The sequence below is a fragment of the Idiotropiscis lumnitzeri genome, chromosome 5 (genome assembly GCF_059441095.1).
Source record: "Idiotropiscis lumnitzeri isolate Australia: NSW breed Sydney's pygmy pipehorse chromosome 5, RoL_Ilum_1.0, whole genome shotgun sequence".
NCBI lineage: Eukaryota > Metazoa > Chordata > Actinopteri > Syngnathiformes > Syngnathidae > Idiotropiscis > Idiotropiscis lumnitzeri.
In genome coordinates, this window is record NC_142395.1 from 11,412,342 (window position 1) to 11,440,104 (window position 27,763).

The window sequence follows — 27,763 nt, forward strand, 5'->3', positions numbered from 1 at the left end:
CCAAGTACAATCCTCTTTTTACAGGCTGCACTTCTATACACGTGTTACTGACCACATGGTGGCACTCTGAGACTTTCTCAGCAAACTTCTGTTTTACTTTTATTCAAAACCAAGTCGGTTTCCAGGTATATTTTGGAATGTTAGCAGTGTGATGGCGAGTGGTCGGCGCTTATCGTCTTGTATTAAACGAACGTGGCTTTGTCCTCGCAAGGTCACCTTATATCATTTTCATATCTAATGAGCTAATTGTCTCGAATAGCTTGCCCCTCTCCCAGTAAACGATTTTCATTGGATCCATGCCAATGATTTTACGTCACTGAAACCTGCTGAGGATCTAATTCAGTGTCCAAGATGCTTCAAGAATAACCCAAGGTTCTGGTGCTGCTTTTAGCACATTTTCAAGGATGCGCCTTGAAAATTGTGCTTGCTGTTATGCGGAAAGACAAGGGCAAAGAATATTGGCGTATTATTCCATATTGTCCAATGATGTAATGTCTGAAAAAATCTTTCATCCAACCCAAATTTCAGTAGATGAGTGATTCCTATCACCCAAATTCATTTTTAACAAAGCATCTTGATTTGTGTCTTCAATTTATATTTTAACAGTTGAGGAGAGGCGGTATTCAAATCATCATTCAAATACTCTTGCTTTCAGTTCACAACTCTGTATGTAGTCTGGTTAAATTCAATCCATAATAACGTAAATTGTATCCTACGAAATTTGCTGTGTACCTAACATGAAATTCCAAGTTGTGCAGGGGGGGATTTAAACCAATATAAAAGTACCAGTTGACCAGAGGGCAACCAGGTTGTCAAGTCTGTCTCATAAAATCTGATAAACGACTGTATCGGGCCTAACGGGCTGCCAGGTTCTCAGCTGTTACACATCTCACAGTGACTGAAATGATCATTTAAGTGACTGAATAAAACACACCACATTGCTCTAAAACGATCAAGAATGACAAAAAGGGGGTGCAACACGGTCCTGCTGCTGCACATGTATGAATTAAAAAAAAAAACCTTTGGTCTTGCTTGAAGGATCCAGGCTTTTTGGCTAAAATTATGACTTAGCACAGCGGTGTCAAATTTGTTTGAAGGATAACTAATCTTGTATTTTCTCTATGTTATTAATGGTTAAAACAGTTTGCCATTTTTGGTGAGAAACATAAAGTAGTGCACCTGATTTACTTTAGCAGTCCGTATACCTGAGCCTGGGGTTAAACGCCTTTTTGAGCATAATCACACATGAATTAAATCAGACTGCTACATTTTGCCTCAATAAAAAAAAAAGAAATAAATAAATGACATGCTTTACATTACATGATTCCCATAACAGACAGCGGCATATGGAATTATATAGGTTTACGGATTATATTTTAATTTATCTATGATGTGCGAGGCAACAGTCGAATCCTCCAACTGATCATGACTGTATCTCTTAAGATATCGTCGGTTCATATTGCAATAAACCCCAAAAGCATTGGCGGCAAATTATAAACGTGATGGTTTGCATTGAATGGATAATCATAGGAGGGATTCATTCACAGGCTCAAGTGCAACTATATATTGTAGCACAAGTGTGAACCTTTTTTTTATTCTTTCATGTTACATTCGTCCACCCCCACCCCCTTAAATCACAAGACCTAAAAATGGCACAAGCACAGTGCAGTCTGCTATTTTTAGAATTCAGTAAAAGAACAGAACGGTTGCAGAGAAGCTGAAGCGTATGCACACTTGGCTATAAATACATGCCATGCATGCAGGTTTATTTACCCCACCCTTCCCATTCAGATTTGAAGCCACTGAACAGACTCCTGCATCGCTAATATGCATTATTTATTGTTACCTCCTTGTTCTATTCCTGTCCAACAGAACTGTGTGCCAGCTCTGCAAGGAAATGTTTCTCAATGAATAATTGAGCGGAGTTATATTTTTGACCATCCCTGTCTTAGCTGCAGTATATAAATAGCTCATGTGCATCAAAGCATGGATGGATTTGTTAGGGACGTTGAGCCCGGCAGTAGGAGCCTTATTATGTAATAGGCATGTGACTTGGCACACCACAGTGCCACTGCATTGAATGAGCGTGTGAGGCTCTGCACCCATTGAGTGTTTTCAGACTTGTAGTACATTCACTGCAGGAGGAGCTCAAGCAAATTGCTTGCTTAATAAAGTTTTGAGACAAGTGTGCACATTTTTGATACATGTCCACTCTCGCAAGAATTATTTGGCTATTAGCAAAAAAGTAAATAAATAAATCATCCCCTATATGCCTTGGCCATGGAATGGAGATTGGTTTAGCTGTGTTGTAAGTGTACATTCAAGAAATGAGAGCCTCCGCTCTTGTTCAAAGTTTGGTATTTCTTCCAGTGCTAAACTTTTGATGATCTTTGTGTTCAAATGTATCATCTCACATGAGCTTGTATTTTTAGAACAGCACTGCCGAGTATAGTAATGGATGTTGCTGCAAGATATTACATAATTGAGTGATAGTGACTTTTTATAGTTGCTGCAGAAAAACAGCGCAGGACCTGATTTGAGCCGAACATGACACGAGTGCGTCGCTTCATTCAGTAAAACGTTACATAATAACCAGGAGGAGAAAGTTCCCACAGAGTAAGAACTTTTAAAGGATCAGAACTATTGGCTTTGCATGAAGTTAAAATCAATGGTGTAGTGTAAAAACAAATCACTGTTACTAATTGTCATGAAGTTATGACACGTTAATAACACGTTATATTTTATATTTTTGCAATGAGGCGTTTATTTCGGTACACATTTAAAATGTTAATTTTTGTTCTTATTGAGCCCTTCTGGGGTGGACTTGTTGGCTGTTTCGGACTGTTGACCTGCTGCGTGATCCAAAAGCACTTAAGTTTGAGGGCAAAAACTGATGGTTGGACATTCTCCTTCAGGATCTTCTGGTAAACAGCTGAATTGTTTTTTCAGCAAGTTGTCCTAGTCCTGAAGAAGCAAAGCAGCCCCAGACCATCACACTGCCACCACCATGCTTTACTGTTGGCATCATGTTCTTTTTGGGAGGAATCCGGAGGAAACCCAAGCCGGCAAACTCCACACACGAAGGCCGCAGCAGGAATCAAACCTTGCAACTCTGAACTGTGAGGTTATAAGCAGAATACAATGATTTGCTAATCATTTTCCACTCAATGAATACATTATAAAGACACGGAATTTAATGTTCAAACTGCTAAAATCATTTTTTTTAACACTTCCAAAATGTGGTTTGGCTGAAATAGTGACTCCCATGACACGATGATCCTTTGGATGGCAACATATGTTGCTCCAAAACCTGTGTGTACCTTTCAGAATTAAAGGTGCATTCACAGATGTGCAAGTTAGCTATGCCATGGGCAGTAAAACCCCCATCTCATCGCTTATGTTGGCTTTTGAACTTTGCACTGATAACAATGCTGATTGTTCTTATCTTCTTTGGCCTGGAGGACACGGCGTCCATAATTTCGAAAAACAAGGTGAAATGTGGACTCGTCACACTTTTCCACTTTGCATCACTCCATCTCAGATGAGTTTGGACCACGTACCGGTGTTTGTGTGTGTTGTTGACTTTCAAACTTTCTGTTTGCATGTCCAGTTTTAAGTTGCATTTGTAGATGTAGCAACTAATTGACTTATTAATTGACAATTTTCTGTAACTCACTTTTACACAATGACAGCGGTCTTTAATATTGTACCACCTAAGTGATCAAAAGTCACTGGCACTGAATGTTGGTTTTCGGCCCTGTTCTTAAACGTTTGGACTATTTGCTCTTGCAATTGAGTGTGGTAAACCTTGCTTCATGCTTACATTTGAACAACTGACCCCTTCGGTTATGCGATTTTCACACCCAATTGTGACATTTAGCAATTTCCGTTGAACTTTTTCTCATGTGGAATGTTTCAACGACATATTTTTGAGTATTCCTCACTTTTCCCAGTCTTTAATTGTCCTGTCCCACCTTTTCTTTCTTTTTTTTCTTCATTTTTCTTTAGTTGTTGCAGATAGCAAGTTCAAAATGAGAGAATATTTGCAAAAACAAACAAAACAAAATTGATTATATCTTGTCATTCTACTCCATGCATTCAAGTGAATACCGGTTGAAAAGGATTTGCAATACATAATGTGTATTCTGTTTTTATTTAGGTTTATACAATGTCAAAACTTTAATGGAATTGGTATTTTTGTATACATATATAAAAAGCTTCAATAAAAAATGAAATATAGTAAGTACGTCTGTAATAAAGTGTGGCTGCTTGTTTCCGGCTCATCTGCCCAAAAATGTCATATAATGGGCCGTTCATAAAATGAAGACTTAAAAAGGTTACAACAGTTAAAACTGGACTCCAAAACCCAGCACCAAAGACAGTTCCTCTGTCACATTACTGCACATTTCAGTGGGATGTTGAACCTTTATGATTAGAAAAATACTGAAAACAGCTTAAAAATATTTTACAACAACTTTTTTTTGTGTGTGTGTAAGTTAGTAAAATTCTGGAAAAGCTGAAGTCAGGCAATCATATGGCACATTGAGCATTGGCGCTCACACCATACGCTTACAGTCACCGAGTCGGAATAAATCACACATTGAATGACACTCAACTTATTTAGACTTATAATTTGCGTTATTTGTCAGCTATTTGTATTTGTCACCCAGTTGACTGTTATTTTTAGGCGCAACAGAACTAAGATTTTGTATTAAAGGTCGTTCCAACTTCAGCACCACGGACAGGTCCACTGCCACATCCCACTTAACATGTTCGTCTTATGACGTTTGTGGGTAAATCGCAATATGTATGTTATTATGGACACTATTTTGCCAAACGACTGGACACTTTTAACACAAGTAACATTTTTCTTTTCTTAAATCAGCACTTTAGTCGAGAAAGACAAGGCCATCTGAAGGAAATCCTCAAGATTGCTGTTCAAATTAACACAAAATAACAGGTTTCTTAACTTGAACATCATTTTGTTGCACACAAGTCTTTTTCAGTGTTTGATTTTATTTTATTTATATATTTATGTTCACAACAAAGGCTGGAAGATGCCGGATGCACTACTGGACCGTCTTGCATTTTCTCTGATCATATACTTTCTGATTGGGATGATTTATTTGCAGATCCAGATTTATTCAGAGCTATTGACCATTCAGCATGCGCCAGCCCTGTGTACAGTAGTAGGCCACCTTGAGCAGAGAAAGCCGCAGCGGCAGGCATGTTGAGGATGGGAGTTAAAAATAGCATCATCAGTCGGCCAAGCGGCGCTCCGTTACTACGCGTTTCAGCATTCTGCCCTGTGCAGGGGGGAGGCAGGGGGAAGGGGTAGGGGTGGAGGGGTCTGCAGCCCTCCACCTCTTTCTGTTGCTCTGCATCATCACACGTGGAGGGGGTCAACACCTGTACGTGGCTCTGCATGCTGGAGGGGGAAACCCGACCTGAAGGCTTTAGTATTTGTCCTCATGATCACCAGCTGACGTGCATGTTAGAAACATTTTATCTATCGTTGTGGCGCTTCCAATCACAAGACAAGCCTGAGGTGTGCGCAAATAATAAAATGGCCTTTCCATTGGAGGCAAAGGGGAGGGGGCTTTTATTTTATTCACAGCATCTCCCTCCTTGTTTTATTTTCGTTTTCAAGCATGTTCCTTTTGTGTGGTTTTTTTCTTTCTTTTTCTTCGTTTCTTCTTTTTTTTGCCACAGTGGGCCCACAGGCTGTGCATGGATGCTCCTGCGTCCCTCTTCAAAGTGGGAGATTCTCCACCTGACGTCAACACTGACGCAGCCATCAAAAGAAGGAAGTCGTTTTTCTTTTTGCCATTTTGTTAAACAGACACTATTTGTGCTGGATATCATTTGTATACTCGTGTCATTGATGATTATTTTTGCTTTGTTTACCGTAAGAAGCTAATTCAAAATGTAATAAGCGCCGCATCCTAAATCTGCAGAAGATGAGCATGCATTTCCACACATTGTATTGAGGAGATGCTTTGTGCACGCGCAACAACCATGCACGAGAGGGAGGGAGGGTGGGATGGTGGCTTGAGGAGGGTAAAGGGGCGGGGGGTGATGAAGGCTGCACGCACGAAATTCCTCCAAGGAACCTCTGCGCGCTTTTCTTTTTTTCTTCTTTTTTTTCATCACGCGCATGCTAAAAATAGCAACAGGGTTGGATCGTGATCCAGAAATAGATAGGGGGCATCACTCCTATAAAAGGCACACCATTCAAGAGTACAGTGTGTGCACAGTAGGAAGAACCGAAAAGCTCGAGCACATTTTAAAGCAGAGAGCAGTTTTATTTGGTCTTTTTTTTATCCTGTATGGTGACACTCCTCAATCTTGCATGGTGAGTACTGAGGAAAGCTTTCTCTTCTGTCTGGCATCTTCCTGTCACATTTTGCATCATTTGCGCAATTTTTAGTTTTGATTCATGCCAATTTGCTCTGTGTAGCTGAGAAGTAAATGTGAATGTTTGGGGATATGTTTGCGTAAATGGAATCACACTATTCGGAATAATGCGGTATGATATTTGCATGCATTGGCAATTTGCTGTTCGCTACCAGCTCCTTAATGCAAGTGGGATGTATTAAGCTAGGGTATTACTGCTTTGTCTGTTTTTTTTTTTGTCACGAGTGGGGAGCTATCCTTCGATCGTGGTGCTGAAGTGCTCTTTTCCACAACGTCCGTACAATAAACCACTCTGGGAACGGCAGATACATTCAATGCACTTGCATTTACCAAACAACACATTTAGGGTGTATTTGTTGCGATTGCTTTTCCCTTTTCTCTCTTTTTTTTTACTGATTCAGATGTGATCACAAAGACCTCTCGTCTCTCTGAGGTGTTTTAGGAAGAACCGGAATCTAATAATCAAATAAAAAGCTGCTCACCGCCTGAAACAGAGCTCGATAGTGACATTTGAGTCCTTTTTTGCAGTTTTTTGTCCCTTTGTGCGCGCTGAGGCTCGAGTCGTGACTGCTGAAAGTGAGCATGCCGTGTGCTGCGTCAGTAGCGTCTGGCTCCGTTGAGCTCGAGACAGATGGGGGGGAGGAGGAGGAGGAGGAGGAGGGGTGGAGCGGTGAGCGGGGTTGGATCGTGACCGGCTGGAAGACGCGTCCACGCATGAAAAGGCTTGGACGGCTCCCGTGAAAACAGGGATAGAGGGTGGGGCCACTCTTTTGATTTAGGTTTTGGATATAGACACATGACAAAACATCAAATATAGTAAAAAAAAAAAATCCAAACACTAGAACCACACAGAACATAGTGCACAAAACTGAAAAACATAGTTACTATTAAGTCATATTGTATGCAGTTATTAAGTGTCAGGTATCTTATAGCATCTGCTTAGGAGCTCTTTTCTGCTACATTCCTATTGGTCGGTGATAATTAGTTCCGTCCAATGGAATCACAGGAAAGCCTCAGACGAAAGTCCACAACACTTCTTTTTTAATAACAACATTGGCTGAAAAGCAGTGCCGATCCAGTGGGCTTCACACACACACACACTCGCCTTCCAGAACCACAATAACAACAATGACGATGATGACGAAGACCAGAGGAGTCGTGGACAAGAAGTGGATCTGGGAGTTGTCCGTCACGAATCTTTTTGCGGTCTGGGCTTGCTGTGCATACATGAAGATGGGAAGCCCTTACCCCAAAAAGCATTTGTGGAGGATGTGAACCTCGTTTTACAACCCAATTCTTTGTGGGGCCTGGGGAGTTAACACTATTATACTGTCTGTCTGTCAGCCTCTGTCTCTCTCTCTCTCACGCACACGCGCACGCACGCACACACACACACACACACCTGATGCGACAGGGAATCTTGTATTAACAATTGACAGTAACACACAAGCATTCACACTCTCTGTCCCAAGGTTCCCCATATACAGTATGCTAATTCTTAGTCCTAGTCCTATGGTTTCCCTTTTTACTCCTTCCAAAGACTATGTTCCTTTCTCTAAGAGCCGACCTTAGAGGGACATTGTACTTTATAATGTTAAATGATTTATGTGCATGCGCATGGCTCGTGAGGCGTTATGTGCATGCGGTACCAAATACTGCAAATTCTGTGCTCATCTATTAGTTCATCAATTCCACACCCTCAATTCTACACCTCCAACCGATGAGTAATATTAAAGAAATGCTGGGATTTCAATAGTATATGCACAGTGCACTGAAATGATCCAAAAGTCTTGATCTTTTTCTGTCATTTATGGTACAATTAATTAGGATGCACAAACAGGTCTTCTGTGTCACATGGTGTCAGTCATCATTAAATTCATTTCAATGACTCCAGATCGGATGACAGGCCTCTTTATGACAACAAGGATGTACGATAGTCATATTCTTTCCACCACTATGATTTCATTGTATTCAAATGGTAAATAAAGTTTTTTTTGTCAAAGGCAGATACATTTTGAATATTTATTAAGTTGTGCATATTTTTTCAATTCTTTGGATTTTTTTTATTTTGAAAGAATTTTTTACTGATCAAATATTGTATATTTTACTGTCTGTCAAACAGGTTTGCACACACACTTTTGAAGATGTGGACTCTTGCGGCTCAGAACGCCACAAAATGGGAATGCTGCAAAAAACAAATGTAAGAGCCAAAACACATCCCCTAAATTGTGCACTTTATGTTTACTAATTATTTCATATAAATCAAATGTTTGGTGTCCAACTCAATGGATGCATCCTTTCTGGACAGTGCAACAATAACATCTACCTCTTTTTAGGGTGTTGCATTTTTTTATGCATCGAATTTTCAGGATTATATATGCCTTATTATTTTATTAAACAAAACATTCACTTGCTTCATTATTTTGTTTTATCACTTCAATTCACTCTCATCAGTATAACACAAAGCAGAAGTATATACTATGACTTGATGTTGCTTATCAAATAAGCATCATTTCATTGCTCGATACATTTGAAACAGCTTAAGCCCTTTTTCCAGCGTGACGTGTTTGAGGCTCATTTGTATGTGTGGGTTTTTTTTTTTTGCCAAAGGAGTTACGTTGCACAATTAGTATGCGTTGAAGAATTTCTATTTATTTTTTTAATTTATGTGACTTATAAAGATGGGCGATTTGCTGTAATAAAAAAGAACAGCCTGGATTTTTCCTATACAAGGAAACTCATCTCTAATTTCATGAGGCTATGTCCATATAAAGCTAATTTGAGGTATATGCAACGCACTTGTGCGTGAACCGTGATTGTTTTTACCCTTGTTGGGCAGGTGACCATGAAGTAGATGAAAGGGAAAAAGGAGTGATGCTCGAACATCCAGAAGTTCCCCTGCCGGAATAGAAACGGGTAACGCTGTATGGTAAGTATTATAGTGAGGCTGACAAATGCCATCAAGATATTTTTGAAGGAAGTTACATGATATGATTTTTTTTAATCCGATTTGATTAACGTAACATTTTCCTATTATTGTTAAAGTATATTGATACGTCATTGTGAGGAAAAATTAAAGTGGAAAAATCTATGGAAAGACCAGCTACAATGAGCTCAGATTTTTTTAATATTATTTGTGTGTGTTCTTTTTGTTGGATGGCAGGTGTGCATTTGTAATTCGTGCAGCAAATTGTAATTCTTTTTAGCTACTTATTTTGTTTTTTGACTATAAGTGAAAAATGAAAAAAATCATAATCCTGCATGTGGATTCCTTGTTCGACAGGTATGATTTATTTATTTTTTTTGGTTGCCATTTTTATTTAACAGAAACTTAAAAACATGTACCCGCAGTCGGTCAAAGAAATGTGAATTCTCAATATAGCGCAAGGTTATGAAACCCATTGGCTTTTTTCTCTTTTTACTGCCTTACATTCGGCTGATTTCATTTCCTTTTTATTTCTGGAACATTTATTTAGTTTAAAGCCATCCTCGTTGAATTTAATGTGTTTGTTGGGTTAACATTAGCTCAAGTCCACACCTTGGAGTACTTTTCCATACTCATATAAGATATTGTCTAAAAATCCTAACAATAGAAATAAAAGATTTCAAAAAGCATTCATATATTGTGTGTTGACTTATTGATTTCTTTGCCGATAAATTTCTTCTTTCATGCTGTGTGTTCAGCCAAATTGACTTTAAGCATATGTGCGCATGCAGTCACAAAATTAAACACATACCCAAAATAAAGAAGCAAATAAAGCAACAATAGCCCAAAATTTAATTGTGTTGAATTTCGCAATGTTACAACTTTTGATTCATTGATGCGCATGAGGGAATGCACATACGTAAAGCTTTGTTTAGCTCCATCAAATATGACTTTATCAGTCTCATTCACTCACACATGGCAGGAGGACCACTCCTCTCATATGTGTGCCGACAAACGCCTGTGGTTATGATCAGCAGCTGCTCTGTTTCTGCGCGAGATGGTGCTTTAATCTAAATTTCATTCAGGTTTCCTTTGAAAGCTCACAGGCAAACAGTTTAGACTCCTGTTTACCATTGCTGCATTTCTATTTTTAGAAGCAATGCTCTTATATAACGCTCTCGCTCACATTATGGACCCATGCTGTCTGCTCTACTTGGCTGCATTGTGCATAGTGTACGTCTATACTCATATCTGCTGATTTCAGAAACCATCAAGAGTCAGTAAATGAATAATGAAGCCCTCGTCACAACACCTCACCACAAACTCACCAATAAAACATGATATGAAATCACCACATGACAGTTTTGCAGATCTTTGCACACTATTATTTATTTTCTATTCTTGATCAGTAAATGTACAAAATGGCCACATTTTATATACCCGTCCATCCATTTTCTGTGCCGCTTATCCTTATTAGGAGATGTAAAAACTTGTATCACTGTTAACCAGTTTTATTTGAAACAAAGGCATGGAATTACAACTGAAGCGGACATGGAACAAGACATGCAGATTGTTGAATTGAGGAAAATAATTGTGTGTGTGTGTGCGTGTGTAAAGAATGGACAGTAGCACAGTGTGCACTTTCAGCCTTTGACTTGCCGCATCCCCTTACTCACGTCTCATTTTCATTTGACAGACACATTTCAAAATATATATATATATATATATATATATATATATATATAGACTCTGGATAGAAATGCACACACTTTTCATAACTGTGCTGATTCTCTTTTGTTTCCAATTGAGTTCTATTCTGAGAGCACATCTCTCTCAAAAGACTTTGTATGAAGCAGGTTGTTAATTGAATTGAACAGGATTAGCACAACCCATGAATATTATTGCCTTTAATAAATAATGGATGGTTGTGGTCATTTAATCAAACATCGATCTTTGTGAGGTTAATGCTTCGGATGATGGGTGGATGTTTAGTATTCATATAACTCTTTTTTGTAATGACATCATAATGTGGTTTTCCTCGCTTTGCTTATCTCTATATACATGTTGGGTAAAATCAATGCACAGTACACTTTTTATAGTTTTATGGATAAAAAGTATCTGTACTCATCGATTCTTCTGGGAGTTTTGGACCTTACTAGAGTTGTCTGGGTTTCCAATTTAGTTTATGGTCAATTATTACATCTAAAATGGGTTCTTATACACTCATCAAATCACAACAATTAGTGATGAGATGATTTAATTGATTCCCAAATATCATTAATTTTTGTTTTAAATTTTAAAAAAAGCTAGTTCACATTGAATGAGAATTTCTATTTGCCTGGTTCATCTCAACCTACTCCACCAATCGCTTTAAAATGAAGATCTTAAAAACATACATGTTTCTGTCATCTGCAGCAATCACATATTTCAAAACTCGTTGAAGCACTAAAATGTAATTTGGGCTCAGAATTAACGATTTTGGGTACATTATAGAACTTTGTAGGATGCTACACTTAGTGTCCTTTTCTCATATGCATCACATGGTGCAAGAACTGGCACAACTTCATTTTTTAATTCTAGTTTGGCATGTTTGGGAATTTGTCATACTGTGCTGTGCTTATAAACTTACTTTTGCATGCTGATCTTCTGTATGGAATCCGTGGAGTCTTTATATGGTTCTGCAATGTCAAATTGTTTGTGCCATACCTGCATTGAATTTAAAAGGAATGAGTGGAGTCGCTTTCATTGGCCAAGAAGCGAGTTAGCCATGTTCACTCCCACAATGGCGAAAAATATACTTTCTCCCAGTGCCCTCTATGAAAAAACCAAAATCAAGAAATCACCCTCACCCACTTATACAAAAGGGCTTCTGTTCAACCCCTCTGAATCCATCTGTTCCATTTCTTTTTCCAGTAATGGATGAATGGATTTTTGAACAATTTGAACGATCTCTTGGCTTTCAAATTTTCTATTAAACATTGTTTCAGGATTTCGGTCTATTTGGAATTGAACTACACTGCTCTCTGGTGGCTGTTAGATCTTCTCTGCCAGTTTGGGTTATACATACAATATAAGGTGGTGGTGTTCGTGGGTGGGAAATAGATGATGGATGAAACAAAGGCTGAAGCTTCCATTTCACTCTGTGGCTTTGTCTGTTGTTTTAACTTGAGGAGTGACCACCAGTACGCATAATTGTTTTAATAACACGGAACAATACACAAGACAATAAAAAAGTGTGCAGTCGGTGTGAATTCAAATACACATTTTTTTCTTGTATAATACATACATGGACTTCACTGGACTATATATATTTGCATTAAGTGAACATACTAAACAATCATATCTGTACCATTCGTGAACGGTAACTTTTAGGATCAGGTAATAATTACATTAGATACGAAACACAATCAAATAACCCCCCCCCCAAAAAAAGAGATAAATAAATCAATCAATAAATAAATAAATAGATAAATACAGTTTCACACAGAAAAAATAATACATTTAAAAAACGTTTTTTAAACATGTTTTTTTATGGGAGATATAACCTTCATGCTTCAGCAATACTCTGTACTTGCAATGCACCAATTTAAATTTGAAATTTAAATGAGGATAAAGAAATGATGATAATGGTGAAATCGAAAAAACCTCTTTCGTAAAATCTTAAAAAACATACATGTTAGTAATCTATCAGGTCATCCCCAATCTATCTATTCAACCATCCATCCAGTTCCCATAGTTCTTGATCACCACATTCATATTTAAATCATCATCAATTCCGTTACTTTATACACAAAATTACAGCGTCACGCGTTTGGCAACATCGCCTCTCTCACACCGTGTAGTTTGGGTACCACAATGAGCAGTAGATGGCAGTAATGTTTACATTTTTGTGATACCATGTTGAAAAACTAGCCGAAGAAGATAAATATCCAATCACAAGTCGCCAAATCCGATCACCGCAAACGCGGAAGTCAGGTTAATTTACTCTTTGCAAGCGTAAATAAACGTTTATCAGGAAACAATCGCTCTGCGTTTGAGGCAAGGATGTCGTCCAGTGAACACGTGCTTCGGGTCGTGGAGACGCCACTGTTCTGGCTCGGTGCCGTGACCGCGGCCTGGCTGTCGGTGTGCTCCGTTTATCGGCTGCTGGCCGGGATTAAGGTGTGGGTGCTCGGCAACGGGCGGCTGGTATCACCCGCTAAACTCGGCAAATGGGCAGGTGAGTGTTTTTAGATATAGTGCTGTCCCAGCTGTAGTTGTGTGCCTGTTTTACTTTGATTTATTTTTTTATTAAGATTCTTGCCAGCTGACCTTTATTTGTTATTTGATTTAATAACAATATTTCGATTACTTAAAAATTAGCAGGTTAAACCAGTGGATAAATTTGAATACCCCGATTGTCCAAACATTCCATTTCATACTTTGTTGAAACCTGTTTTTGTTTATCTACATCAAGTTGACAACATATATAATTATACATCTACAACCTTTTCGTGAAATATATCTACGTGCATAGGGCTATACTTACCACCCACTTTGGCTCGTGGTTTCGCAGTTTTAGCTCCTCAAATGTTTTCATACGGCATTATGCATAATTGCAAGCAGTTGTTCTTCGCTTCACGAACTAGTCTAAAAGAAAACTTGAAAATGACAGCCTCCCTCACACATCCACTTTCATGTCCATACATTATTTAGTAATGTCATATTTGTCTCGCGACACACAGTGCCTGAAGCTTGATTGATTTATTTATTTTTGAGGAGGGGGGGGCATCTTGAAGTGTATCAAAATCGTAATTTCTGCTGACACTTTCTACTTGGTTCTGCTGGTCACTATAACATTGTTACTGGTGCAGCTGGCGTGAGATACACTGCTTCATTGTCCCTGCTGAAATTCTTCTCATCTCCTTTGCCTCTCTCTCTCTTTCTCTACCGCACACCCTCTCTGCACACTGCTCCTTTCCTCCATTACTCTCTTACTCTCACTCCAACTGGTCAAGTTTCTTCCTTAGAGGGAGTTTTTCATCTCCTTCATCACCAAGTGCTTGCATTTGGGGGGGCAGTGACGACAAGGTTGCATATGCCAAATATGGATAATAACTGTCAGGCTCAGTGGTGAATGAGTTATTCTTATGCGAGTAGTGGTAGTGTTTTGAGACCACTTCTTTTGTGATTTGGTGCTGTACAAACACACTTTATAAAAAGAATTGAATTGAATATACAAGCAAACATAACGTTATATTGATTTATTTAAAAAAAAAAAACCTTCATACAGAAAATACAGAAATCTGTATTTCGCTGATGAGACGTTCTTCTTACATTTGTTATTTGATGTTATCTGATAATGTCATTGTAAACATTTGCTTGCTTCATTTTATTGGCTGTCACATTATTTCATTGAACATTATATAGTATCATTATATGTTAAATGTTGCCTGCTTGCCATCCATTGGAGCCTGATCATCCTGAATGGGGGATTCCACATCTGTGGCCCCTTGTCAAGTTTTCTCATCTTTCTCCAGATGGGTTTTGTTTCAGTTCTTTCTTGCCCTCTTGGGGGCTCAAGTTCAAGGAATGGCGTAAATATTTGTAAACTGTGGGCATCTGAAGCTCTTTGAAACTTTTTGATTTAGGGTTACAATTAATTAAAACATTTGACTTGATTTGTTTGTCATTGTGATTTACATTTTGCAAAAGTGCACAACTACATTCTGTAACATATACAATCAATTTTATTTATATAGCGCAATTCACAACAGCTGGAGCTGTAACAAAGCGCTTACCATATGCCGTCATATAAATTAGCAGGTAATTAGAACAAAAATTAAAACACATAAACTATTTTACCATAGATACCAGAATGATGATAGCAGACTAGCAATAGTCTCATGTTGAGTCAAAAGCTAAAGAATAAAAATGTGCCTTCAAACGGGTTTTGAAAATGGACCGAGAGGGGGCTTGCCTAACATTTAATGGGAGCTCATTCCATAGGGAAGTACGGGCTCGGTTCACTGATGCCTTTGATGAGCTGATTCGGTGGCTCCATTAATAACTACGCAGTCAAAAGCTAAACCCAAGTCTTGGTTTATTGACAACTCTCACAGCTAAACAGGAGTACTGCAAAGCCCAACGCAAGTGGAAAAAAAGACATGCTGCAGGTCTCTTATCAAATCTGGAAAGACTTTTTAGCTTCCCTGTTCCTCTCTTTGGAATGACCTCCTGCTAAACATCAGGCAAGCCTCCTCCCTTCCCATCTTTAAAACTAATTTTTATTCTGTGTCTTTTGACTCAGCAATAGACTTTGGTTTTACTGTTTTTATGCTTTTTACTGTCTTCATTATGATTTTTCTTAATTGTTTGTTGTTGTATGAGTTAATTTTGCTCCATGTACATCACTTTAGAGTGATTCTCTTAAAGTGCTTTATACTGTAAAGACAGTTGAGTTTGTGTTTACATGATGGCTGTAGTACACAATATTGCCTTCTAGTGAGTGTGACGACTACACCGAAAAGATTAGCAAAGTGAATTGGATTTCAGTATCACATCACGAGATCATGATGCTCAAAATGCTTTACTTACTTGACTTCATTACTGTGGTGACCCACAAGGAAGAGAGATTCTCCAAGGACGTGTACCTTGAAAGGAGGACAGGGAGTTTGACCTGTTTCTGGGTTCAAAGGAATGATGCGCATGAAAGGGTTGAAAGGGAGCAGATTGCTGCTTGCTGTGTAAACAGTTTTGTTGCGGAGAGTAGAGAGACATGACTCAACTTCGTGTCCTCAGTTAATCACTGATATCTCATTATTACGCTTTGTTTTTATAAAGTACAATATTAGAGTGCTATTTTTCCTTATTAAAAAACAGTGGGTGGTGTTGAAACGGATGAATGGCGTTTCAATGTAGAAAATGATTTTGAGACATGTGTTTTGAGATACGAGCATGGAATGGAACTCATATCTCAAAGCATGAATGTATATCCATTTCGAGGCTGCATGTCCTTATACTGTTTTGCTTATATAATATATTTTTTATGTTGTCCTAGTGCACTTAGTGGGCACTTGGTAGATTACATTTTTTCAGCAGTAAATACAAACTGTATATGAAACAAAATGTCATCTTGGGATTGATGCCAGTCTTTTGTCAATGGATGTAAACTGTAGTAAAAGATTGTGATTGGATTTAAGAGTTGGCACTCAAAATAAATCGCTCCATGTGTCAAGTGAGTATTTAAAGAGGCGGGGTTTGAGCGACCTCTGGTGCTGTAAACATTAAATATGGTCAAAACTTGTAAGCGGCATTTAAGATGTAGTAGCTAACACATAGAAGTGAGTTTTTGCAGCTTTTTTACCAATTCTGCTAACCAAACCCCAAACGGAGATCTAAAGATTCTCTTGCTGACGCAATAAGGAGGTTCAAATACAATCATTGGTCTGCTGGAGAAGCCGACACTCTTGAGTGTGAGTTGAAGTCTCCTTTCATCTCTTTGTATGAGGCTAAAAATAGAAGAGGAGCATTTTTTATTTTTTTTTTGTAACATTTTTGATTACGCATGCAGAGCGAGTCAGGATGCGCAGTGAGGCAAAGGAGCCCGTTAGCCTCGTTTGCTTCCCTCATTCACAAACTTTGCCTGACTCAAGTGGATGTGATTGAGCCGAAAGCTTCATTATGTAACAGGACTTGAACCATTCATAAATGAGTTTCACATGAGGCGTTGGATCCTTGGCATTCTGGTTCATCGGTTCCACTATGTGTATGTGCGAGTTGGGGTGTGCGCGCGTGTGTGTGTGTGTGTGTGAGAGAGTTAGTGAGAATGACTCCGATACAAATCGTACAATACTTGAGTCTCCTTATCTGTTGCAACTCTTTTAGTGAGTAAATGTGTACATTTATGACGTCCATCCATCCATTATCTGATCCGCTTATGAATCCTCTCATATTTGTAGTTTGACATTTGCAATTCTCTTTTTGGGGGGCATCTGCATTAGTATTATAGTGTTAATATATTATATATTATTTTTGTTCTTTGCAACAGGGCACCTTCTCTATTTGTGCCACATTGGAATACCTGGATAGTTTATGTATCTTGCTTGTGCAGACTGCATTTGTGTAATAACATAAGCATAAACGTTGCAATATGTTAAATGTGTGAACCTGCCGTGTACAACCTTAACATGTAGATTTCATGTCTTATATTCACAGGTTGGGTCTTACTATGCTGAACACAAATATAAATGCGGCACTTAAGTTTTTGCTCCCATTTTACACACTATCCACACAAAAGTATCGTCATATCTTATTGAGCACTTCTCTTTTGCCGAGATAATCCATCCACCTCACAGGTGTGGCATCTCAAGATGCTGATCATACACCATGATTATTGCACAGTTGTGCCTTAGGCTGCCCACAATAAATGGCCACTCTATAATGTGCTGTTTTACTGTATTTGCTTCATGCATTACAACACATGTTCTTCGCAGAGTTGATTAGTTTGTTGTGGCCTTTGGCGTGTCGGTCCACTCCTCGTCAATGGATGTGTGTGTGAAGTTTCTGGATGTTGGTAGGAGGAACTGGATCACATGTCAGGTTAGAATGCAAGCTATACAAGGACTGGGAGGTTTTCAGCTTCCAGGAATTGCGTACAAAATGGGGCTGCGCATTATCATGCTGCAGCATGAGGTGCTAGTCCAGGACATTCCTGCAGTCGTCTTGCCGTTTGCACTCTACCTCAAACGGCAGTTGAAGATGCAAGAAGATCCAGTGTTTGCGTTGTCCACTTGCCACCTTGCTAATCCCCTCATAACCAATCAAAGATGAGAGCCCCGATGCTGAGTAAGCCTGGCAACGTGCTGAATTGACACTTACTACCATACCTACTAAAATGCGTCCTGAAGGTTATACGATAAGTGAATCATCTTAACACTTTTATTGTAATTGATAAGTACATTGTCCATCCATCTATTCTCTGAACCGCTTATCCTCACTAGGCTACACAACAATTAATATGCAGTTTACCATTACAGTTTTTACTCACATCAAGGTAATGAAAAGTGTTGCGTGTGACTAAAATGACAAATATTGAAGCCATAATTTGTTAACAATTAGGCTTATTGAGTAATGTTTATGTTGTGTAATTGAACAGTATGCGCAACGGTTTTTATGCTATTCTGTAATATATGCCACTAACTAAACTGCTGTAATCTCCTTGACATAGAGTAATTTAAAAAATATGGCTATTCAGACAAATTGTTCTGGAAGTGAATTTCTAAAGGTTGGCTTCATTAGTTTAAGTAATGGAAATTAATATAGTCTAACTGCATTAATTTTATGGCACAATTAAACTCTTCTTGGGGGAAAAATGTAGCAGCAAAAGTGCCGGTTGTCTGCTGCGCTTGTGGAGTGTGTTGTGAGACGACTCATCATTGTTTCAGATTGAGTCCGTGCAGTGGGTTGTACATGAGCCGCGAGTTTATCCAATAATGCTTTTGTTGTGTGTGTGTGTGTGTTTTTTTTATGCCAATGTCCCCAAAATACTGTGTTGTTCACAGTTCCCTTTTAATAGTTGAGTGCAATTTTATTTGCTACTCTCCAGTAAATTTGGGTACAAAAGCAGTTTATTTGAGTGAAGGGAACACTAAGTCAGCTGGAAATAATGTTCCCCTTTGTCCCTTCATCGAACAGTTTATTCTCTTAAACACCTTAAAATAACTCATCTTCTGTTTGCCTCTCATTGTGCGTGCAGACGCTCGCCCGCTCCTCTTTGTGCTATTTTTAGCTGCCCCTAGGATCCCCTGTGTTGATGTTTGTCATTTTCTCTCTCATGGTCCCCCTCTCTCACTTATATTTGATCGCACTGCAGCCCTGGAGAATGCTCGGCGCCTCGGTACAATCTGTACTCTAAAAGACCACACAGACGGGAGATGGGTGCAGCCAAGGCTATGTGATGGTTGAAAAAAAGCGAGGCTTTTGTGTATAAATAACACAATCCAGTATTTTTGCTGCAGCGATAAGAGTAAAAATAGCTACATGCGTGATGTTGATACTATCGTGGAGCCTATATATTTGTCGTTCACCATTCGAGGATTTATTTTAGCAAACTATCATGTTGCGGTAAAACTCAAATTTTTGTGATAAAAAATCTTTTTATTTTCCATGCAAAATAGGTTTGATGAATGGTTTGTCCCTTGAGGAACCTGCTATACATTTACTCCTTGTTAGTCTCTTTTTCCCTCTGTCACATTATTGCTTTTTCTTTCTCCTTTTTTTTTTTAGTCATATTTTATAAATGCGCACCTGAGCATGAAAGCAGGGATCAATTTACATCAAACAAAGTAAATGTTCTGTATATTTTCTCATCATGAAAGTGAATTAGTTTTCAGTAAAATGTAGAATTGTGTAAGAAACAAGTAAACCTAAGCACATTTGTCGCGCCAAGATGCACTGAGTGACTAAATGTTAGTGGGCTCTGTTTCTCAGACGGCTTTATTTTTTTATGTACTTTGCCAGATCAGTTTTGACGTGTAATGAGTACATTTTCTCTGTTAATGTGACCTTCCCAAACTTTTTTTGTTTGTTCTCAGTTGTGACAGGAGCTACAGATGGTATCGGCAAAGCCTATGCAGAGGAGGTACACACGCGCACACACGCAACCCCCCCACGCAACACACACATACATACATGCTCTGTGTAGTATCATTTCTTTATTATTCAACTAGCAGACCTAAGTAATATGCTGTTGTTGTTTTTTTTTTTTTTTTTTAGCTGGCACGCAGGGGCTTTTCAATAGTGCTGATTAGTCGCTCTCAAGAGAAGCTGGATGAAGTATCCAATGCAATTGGTAAGGAATACACATAGCTCAGGTAAAATGAATGTACTTTTTGCCGGCAATATCCATCAATGACAATGAATGAGCTAATACTTCTAAATACACGACATGTTTATTCATCCCTGCAGAGAGCAAATTTGGTGTGGAGACAAAAACCATTACAGCTGACTTCAGTTCAATAAACATTTATTCCAAGATTGAAGATGGACTTGCGGGACTGGAGATCGGTGTGTTAGGTAAGAACCGACCTTCATGCATAGGCCAGTTTGGATTAACATGTAAATTTATGAATATATGCTTTGTCCATATTAATAGATTCGGTTGCATTTTTAGCCTTCTGCTGCCCCCTTCAGGTTGCATTGGGGAGAAGCAATGACTTTGAATCTTTTTTTGTCAACAGTCAACAATGTTGGGATATCCTATTCTTACCCAGAATTCTTCCTCAGTGTCCCAAATCTGGAGACTGTAAGTCCGTGTCTTAATCATTAGTTTCTAGTAAGCCATGAATAATTCATGCATGTATGAAGGATACAGAAAATTACACTCACACTGTAGAAATAACAAATGCCAATGAAGCATTCTCTCTCACTGTGTTATCTTCAGTTCTGTATCGCATCAGATACCACATTTATATGTACAAAATGCACACATTTTAATGTGTTGTCCTTTTTCCAGTTCATTGACACGCTGGTGAATGTCAACATAACATCAGTGTGCCAGGTAAGTGCTGCAAATCGAAAACAAATACACCTACAAGGACACATGGTAGAGCACAGACCTCTACCTAACTCGTTTCATCAGAATTCAGAGACATATTTATCCAAGTGCAGAAAGCATTGCAAGAGTTCAGGCCAAACTCAAAAAGGCTTATTTCAAATTAAAAGCACTCGTTCTACAATCAAAAAGCAAAGTAAGAAGGCTCACCTCCAAGACAGCAACCAGACATGGACTGAAAAAAAATCCAGCATATTAAATATACAAAGGCTAATTTAGGCTGAGGAAGAAGCGGGGCACACCCAAGAGGACCATGACAGTGCACAATGTGAAACTAATCAAAGTTCAAACAAAATCAACAGTCCATTTGGGACCTCGGCACTTCTAAGGCACAAGTGTTTAAATTCCATATAAATGATTGCCATTTTGTTATTGCAGTTTTGTAATTTTAGTTATCAGCCCTCTTCTTGACCCAAGATGTTATCTTTGAATGGACACTCAAGCTTTATTATTTGGGTGGAATGTTCCATTTAGGTCAGTTGGAGGAAATGAACAAAAAACATGAAATTTGTATAGTATAACGCACTATCCTACACTCACCCACCCACCTCCAGGTTACGTCTTGAACTTAAACTTGGAATATAATCATGTCGAATGCAGAGGGTGTGATGGTTGATTTGACTAATTGTCTGTATTGTAGTTCAATGAATAAAAAAAATATATACTCTATTACAGTATTACGCTATGAAAAATGTTTTTTTTTTTTTTCTTTTTTAATGTGATCATATGTATGAGTCCAAACGTCTCGACACATTGTTACACTGAAACAAAAAGAAATTCACTTGAAGCCTTGAGTCATTTTCAAGCTCCAATCCCCGTGGCCCCCGACCCTGCATGATTTAAATGTTTCCTTCCTCCAAGACACATGATTCAAATGATCATTATTGCGATTGGGCTTCTGTAGAGCTTGCTGATGAGCTGATGATTAGAGTCAGACGTGTCGGAGAAGGAATACATCAAATGCATGCAGCTTAGGGGCCCTCGAGGGCCGGAGTTGGTGACCCCTGTCCAGGCTCAACAACCCACCTGCTCTCTTAATGCTTCCACTAACAGAATTTTTGTCAATTTAGTGAATCTTCAAACTGCTCCCATAGCTATAATAGTCATCTTTGTCTCTTTGCTCACCTCACACAAGCCATGCATACACTGACAACTGGACAAACACTTGTCCAGAGTCCACACATTTTGATCCTTGTTTTTATATTGTCTGATTAATTTTGACTTCCTCTCTCTTTCGCAATCATCTTCTTGCCAGATGACGAGACTTGTTTTGCCTCGAATGGCTGAGAGGTGAGAAATCTTTTTTTTTTCTGTTATATTGCCACAGCCAACAATTTTACATTGTTCAATTTCTGTGACTTGTGCATTTAGTCCCAAATTACATTAAATGTATATTATCCACTCTGTAATTAAATGTAAATTAACATACACTGGGGCTGGACAATTAAGCTAAATTTAATTGGGATTTTGATTTTGGCTTCTCTCAATCTTAAAAGCCTTATAACCGAAAGACAACGTGTGATATGTGATTCTGCCTTCCCTGTCCGTGATTTCCACTATTTAATGCCACCCCAAGCACATTGTCTATTAAAATACAAGACATGCTTCATTTAATGGTGGTAAAGTCAATGTAAATTCCATTGATATGCTCACAGGTAATTAGGGGGGTGCTTCACTGTTTGAATACTTGCAAAGATGCAATGCAGCAAAGCTGTGGATGTAGCAGAATAAAAATGCAAGAGGCTTCAATTACACATGATATTTGCAAGCTCATTTTCTACTTGACAAAAAGAATTCATTGTTCAAAATAAAGTGTTCAATTTTGAGGAATGGATGAGCATGAGGCTATGGTGGTAGTTTTGTGTAGTTCCATTTTGGTAGTTGAATAAATAAAAAATGTTGAAAACAATAACTCATCTCTTTTATTAATTGGGATTTCAATAGCAGTCAAAAAAAGTTGTTTTTTTTACGTAATTGCCCAGCCCTAATACACGGACGGCCGTGGTTTACTTAAGTGTGTGTTGCATGTATCGATACTTCCATATCGTTTTTTGAGGTTCAAGGTGACGTAACACTACCTGATGCTGAGTCACGCCCTTTTCTTGTGTCATTTCAGAAAGAAGGGTGCTATCCTCAACATCTCTTCTGCTAGTGGGATGTACCCGGTTCCTCTGCTCACCGTCTACTCTGCATCCAAGGTGAAGCAGTTATGGCAAAATCCAAATGTAAAATGAAGTCTGCATGTAGATTTATTATTGCGCCATTTATCATACACCAGGCATGGGCTGACATTAGATTCTGACGGTATGAAAACCATGAGCAAAAATATTGCAGTTTCACTGTGTTGTAATCATAACTCAAAAGTGTCTTTTATTTAAAAGAGATATTTGGGTAATTTTTTTTTTCTTTTCAACAAATCATGTTTTATTTTTTAGCAAAATTTGGTATATTTTAAATGTTATGACGCCACATTAAGTTAACATAGAAATATTTCCATTCTTATCTTTTCCATTTGTGTTCTCTTTTAATTCTTCTTATGAAGTCACAATGTCCCATCTCTGGTAATCTATTTTCAGAACAGACCGGTAAAACGTCAAACCGGTAATCAGTCCATGCCTACATCACAAACAGTGATTGATAAGGATAATGCAGGATAGCCATCGCTGCATTTTTATCAAAGAGCATGAGTTATGTCTCCATGGACAGAAATGTCACCTAAATGAAAACACTGCGTTTGGGAAGATCTCTGCAAAGACTTAAATATTTATCAACCGCAAAATCGAAATGTTTTCAAATGAAAATGTTCCAGCTTAATCTTAGTTTGGCTTAAGAGCTTCGGACCCTGCATACACAAAACAAATGGTGTTCACTTAAGTGAATTTATGAAAGATGATCACTTAAGTCTCTTTTATGTCTGTTTTGCACTAAATTGTAAATGATTATGGAGATAATCAACAAAGTCTTAATATAATGGTGTTTTACAACTAAAGCCAACAAAGACCAACCCCCCAAAAAATTAAGCTTTGTGCAGCCCAGCTGCTGCTTCCATGACTGATGGAAAGAGGAGAAACCGCTTGCGAGGGCTTTTTCAGGATCATATTGGTAGTATAGTACTTGGTACTGACAATCTCTGCAGGAGGAAAAAAATGGCAAAGTATTATAATTATTTTTGTTTTATTGTTTTTAATTAAGCTGTCCTGGGTTTACCTTCTTCCCCAAAGCCAGTTGGGAAAAGCTCCAGCACGTGACTTTGGATTTCAAATAATGACGGTTTTGTAGATAATATCATAAGACATTTTGACATCCAGTTTTCACACCATTTTTTTGAGGGGGTGAGGGGATAGAACAACAACAGACAAGAATCGACCCGTTCGTATGTCTTGCCGCTGGACTATTTAACAGGATATGTACTGTTCCTGTTTTCCTCAACTCCAAGAAGAACACACATTTCTTGCCCGAGGCGGAAGAAAGTTTTACTCTGTCATAGATTAAGAGCGGAACAGGATGAAACGTACGCGTTGGGACGTTATGTGGGTGTGATATTGGAACTACATATTATATTTGAAAACCATGAGGATAAGAGGCTTTGAAAATGGATGGATAGATGAATTAAACTGTCAAAATGGTTACATATAATTCAAAATATCAATTCATTGGTCACACATCAAATGTGTCAAGACTATGGTAAACACTGTCTGGCCCAAGGCAAATTTTTGGGGTTATTTTATAGTAACACATTAAGGGATGATGTTAAGTGAGACTTCCTCCTTTGCAATTATATACACGCATGGACAAATTGCTGGGGACCCCTCTGTTAATGAAAGAAAATCCACAGTGGTCACAGAAACAACTTGAATCTGACAAATGTCATTAAAAAAAAAAAAAAAAAATCGGGGTCCGATATTAACGGTGGCCCCACCGTAACCACCGCCAAGGGTGACAAGTAGTCCGGGTGCTGTTTGAGGACGTGTATACTGCATTAAACATGGACCAGAAGCCTAGGAGAGAGTTGTCGCATGAGATTAAAAAGAAAATTCTAGCCAAGCACGTTAAAGGTAAAACCTTGAAGAGCATCTTCAAGCAGCTTGATGTTTCTGTGATTACAGTGTCACATAATATTAAAAAATGAAAGACACACGTGAACGGACACATTAAAACAGAGCCCAGCACAACCTTCAAGCTCAAGGTGGATCAGTGTCAGATTGCACCATCTGTCAAGGAGGACTTCAACTGTTGAGGAAAAAAAAAATTGACTGGAATTTGCTAAACTGCATATTGACAAGCACAGAGCTTATGGGTGAATGTCTTCTGGATAGACAGACATAACTGGAACTTTTTGGCAAGGTACATCAGCTCTATGGTCACAGATGCAAAAATAAAGCAGAGCAAAAAAAGAACAGCGAAGACCGTCCTTGGTACAGTCTGAAACACGACGAAACCTCTGTTGCGTTCTCCGGCTACTTTGATGTAAAGGCTGTCTTGAGTGTGTGCGGGGTACAATGATATTTGAAGACTATCGAAGTTTTGTAGAGAGAATTGCGTCAGAAAGCTTGGTCTCAGTTGCGCGTCATGGCAACAGAATAATAGCTAAAAACACCCAAGAATGGTTAAGAGCAAAATATTTTCCTTTTCTGACGCGGCCTTCTATGAGCCTTGATCTAAATCCTATTGAACATATGTGGGACGATCTGAAACATGCCGCCTTTGAAGTTGTTTAACCACAATTCAAAAGCAATGATTTTCATTGATTAATTTTCATAGTTTTTTTTTTTTTCATTACATTTGTCAGGTTCAATTTATTTCTGTGACCACTTTGGGTCTTTCTTTTATTTACATTGGAGTACCAACATTTTATCCCCCTGTGTATTGATTTACAAGCCATCTACATTGTGTTTTATAGGCATTTGTGGACTTCTTTTCACGAGGATTGCAAGCTGAGTACAAGAGTAAAGGGATCATCATCCAGGTGGATTTCCTACAAATCTGCTTTGTCGTTAATACATGTAATAACACATGTATATCAATACATCTGTTTTAATCACCGAATTTGCTGGAGAATCCAATGCTGATATCACAATTTCATATTGTGACATAAAAACCAAAACATGTTTGAAATGAAACCCATTGATTTGATACGACCCTGAAAATCCCCTTTCTCTTAGAGTGTTCTGCCATTTTTCGTGGCAACGAAGCTGAGTAAAATCCGGAGGGCCACGCTGGACACGCCGACTCCAGAGCGCTACGTTGCCGCTGAGCTCAACACTGTGGGCCTCCAGACACAAACCAATGGTTACCTGCCTCATGCCATCATGGTACAGTCAATTTGAAAGAAATGAATGGCACTACTGCAACACGACCGGAGTTGTCACTCTGATTATTAAGTTAAATATTTATACTATTTTAAATAGAACTTTTTTGGTGTTGCCAATAACTTATCGCATTACAGTTAATTGTTGCACTCTGCTCGTTGGTCTCAATTTGTTGGTCTACTAATTGACTCCAGTCAAATATCAGCCAAGAGACTTGTTCGAGTAAAATAAACATCACATGACAAAAAAAAATCTGTTAAACCAAGCAGAGCTTGATTTAAAAAAACAAAACAAATGGACTATCTTTGATTGCCCACAGCCGCCCCTGTTGTGACAGTTGTTCCTCCTGTAGGTTGAGGGTCATTAATGAATGTTAATTTGTTATTTGTAAATGCCACCAGCTGACCGTGTAATTTCTCTCTGCAGGGGTGGGTGACTACAGCGCTGCTCCCTGCCAGCATTCTCAGCAGACACGTGATGGGAGTGGCTTTGTCCCAGCGTGCTCGTTACCTCAAGAAGCAGAAGCAGGGCTAGCTCAGCGGCGGCCGGGAGCGGACCAGCTGTGCCCATGCCTCGCCTGACTACCATCATCATCATCATCCTCATCATCATCAGTGTGGCCCAAGAAGAGGAAAAGCTGACAGTTGCCGGGAAGCAAATCACTTCCCCTGCCCTCAAAAAGTACGCGTCATAGATAATGCAAGACAGCTTCTGGCCCCTATCGCTGCGCATTAGTCTTCAGCTTTAATCAACCAATTGAAAAATCTCTCGACTATATAATAGTGGACATTTAACACTCCGAATAATGACAGGATATAAAGTAATCGGACTTTAAGATGCATGAAAAATAAAATGTCTTCATGCTGACATTCTCACCATTCCTAGCCAAGCACTTAACAATGCTTTTAAAAGTTATTCTGGGGCTTTTATCTGCCACGTATTTCCCTTGTGATAATTACATATTTCTGTTTTTGTAACGTGTCGGTACTTTCCACTGACCCTATAATTGCTGCTTTTTTGGTTACGCTTAACAACGGATCTTACTGACTCTCTGGGACTATTTCCTTCCCCTTAAATGTGATGTTTGAACAAAGTTTGTGTATCTGATAAACCAATGAAAACACAAGTGACAAAATGAGGTGCTTGTACACAGTGTGATGAGGGATAATACAAATGCTTAATCTTTTCCAGAAATCTCTCCTTAATATCCCCGAATATGATGCAATACAATTGTACACCACAATGAGTAGCACAATAAACCCGTACATGTATCCGTCTTTGACTGTTTCCATTAAAACATTGTCTTTGTGAGGACATGTTTTCCACAACTATTTGTCTCCAATCAGATTGTGCTCGTACAGCTAATGTTGGCTTGTGAATTCATTTGCATGCAGTTTATGCACCGTTGTTTCTCTCCTATTAAAGTAAGCAGCATCCAAAGGCACATTCTAATTTAATTGTCGGTTTCCTCTCTCTATGGTGATTTCTTTCCGGTACCGGGCATGTTCCTAAACGACT

At 38.7% G+C, this 27,763-nt stretch overlaps 1 protein-coding gene and 1 long non-coding RNA gene across 2 annotated transcripts; both read left to right on the plus strand.

Annotated features, from left to right (window-relative positions):
- Positions 1-6,078: 6,078 nt before the first annotated feature.
- LOC148336913 (uncharacterized) lies at positions 6,079-10,032 on the plus strand. The gene is made up of 3 exons (XR_015843209.1): positions 6,079-6,355; positions 8,540-8,617; positions 9,257-10,032. It is a non-coding gene; the product is annotated as an uncharacterized LOC148336913 (long non-coding RNA).
- Positions 10,033-13,270: 3,238 nt separating this feature from the next.
- On the plus strand, positions 13,271-27,573 carry hsd17b12b (hydroxysteroid (17-beta) dehydrogenase 12b). Its single transcript, XM_088296535.1, has 11 exons — positions 13,271-13,562; positions 19,918-19,964; positions 20,099-20,174; positions 20,291-20,398; positions 20,563-20,627; positions 20,838-20,882; positions 22,192-22,226; positions 23,053-23,134; positions 25,837-25,902; positions 26,099-26,248; positions 26,672-27,573. Exons 1-11 carry the CDS (start codon positions 13,388-13,390, stop codon positions 26,777-26,779), a joined length of 957 nt encoding a protein of 318 aa, XP_088152661.1. The 5' UTR covers positions 13,271-13,387; the 3' UTR covers positions 26,780-27,573.
- Positions 27,574-27,763: the final 190 nt, after the last annotated feature.

Bases quoted from the DNA above. Each gene is read 5' to 3' on its own strand.
- hsd17b12b (XM_088296535.1), top strand. From the start codon at position 13,388: ATGTCGTCCAGTGAACACGTGCTTCGGGTCGTGGAGACGCCACTGTTC. The intron at 20,175-20,290 runs GTAAGGAATACA...TCATCCCTGCAG, and splicing joins TGAAGTATCCAATGCAATTG to AGAGCAAATTTGGTGTGGAG. The intron at 22,227-23,052 runs GTGAGAAATCTT...GTGTCATTTCAG, and splicing joins TTGCCTCGAATGGCTGAGAG to AAAGAAGGGTGCTATCCTCA.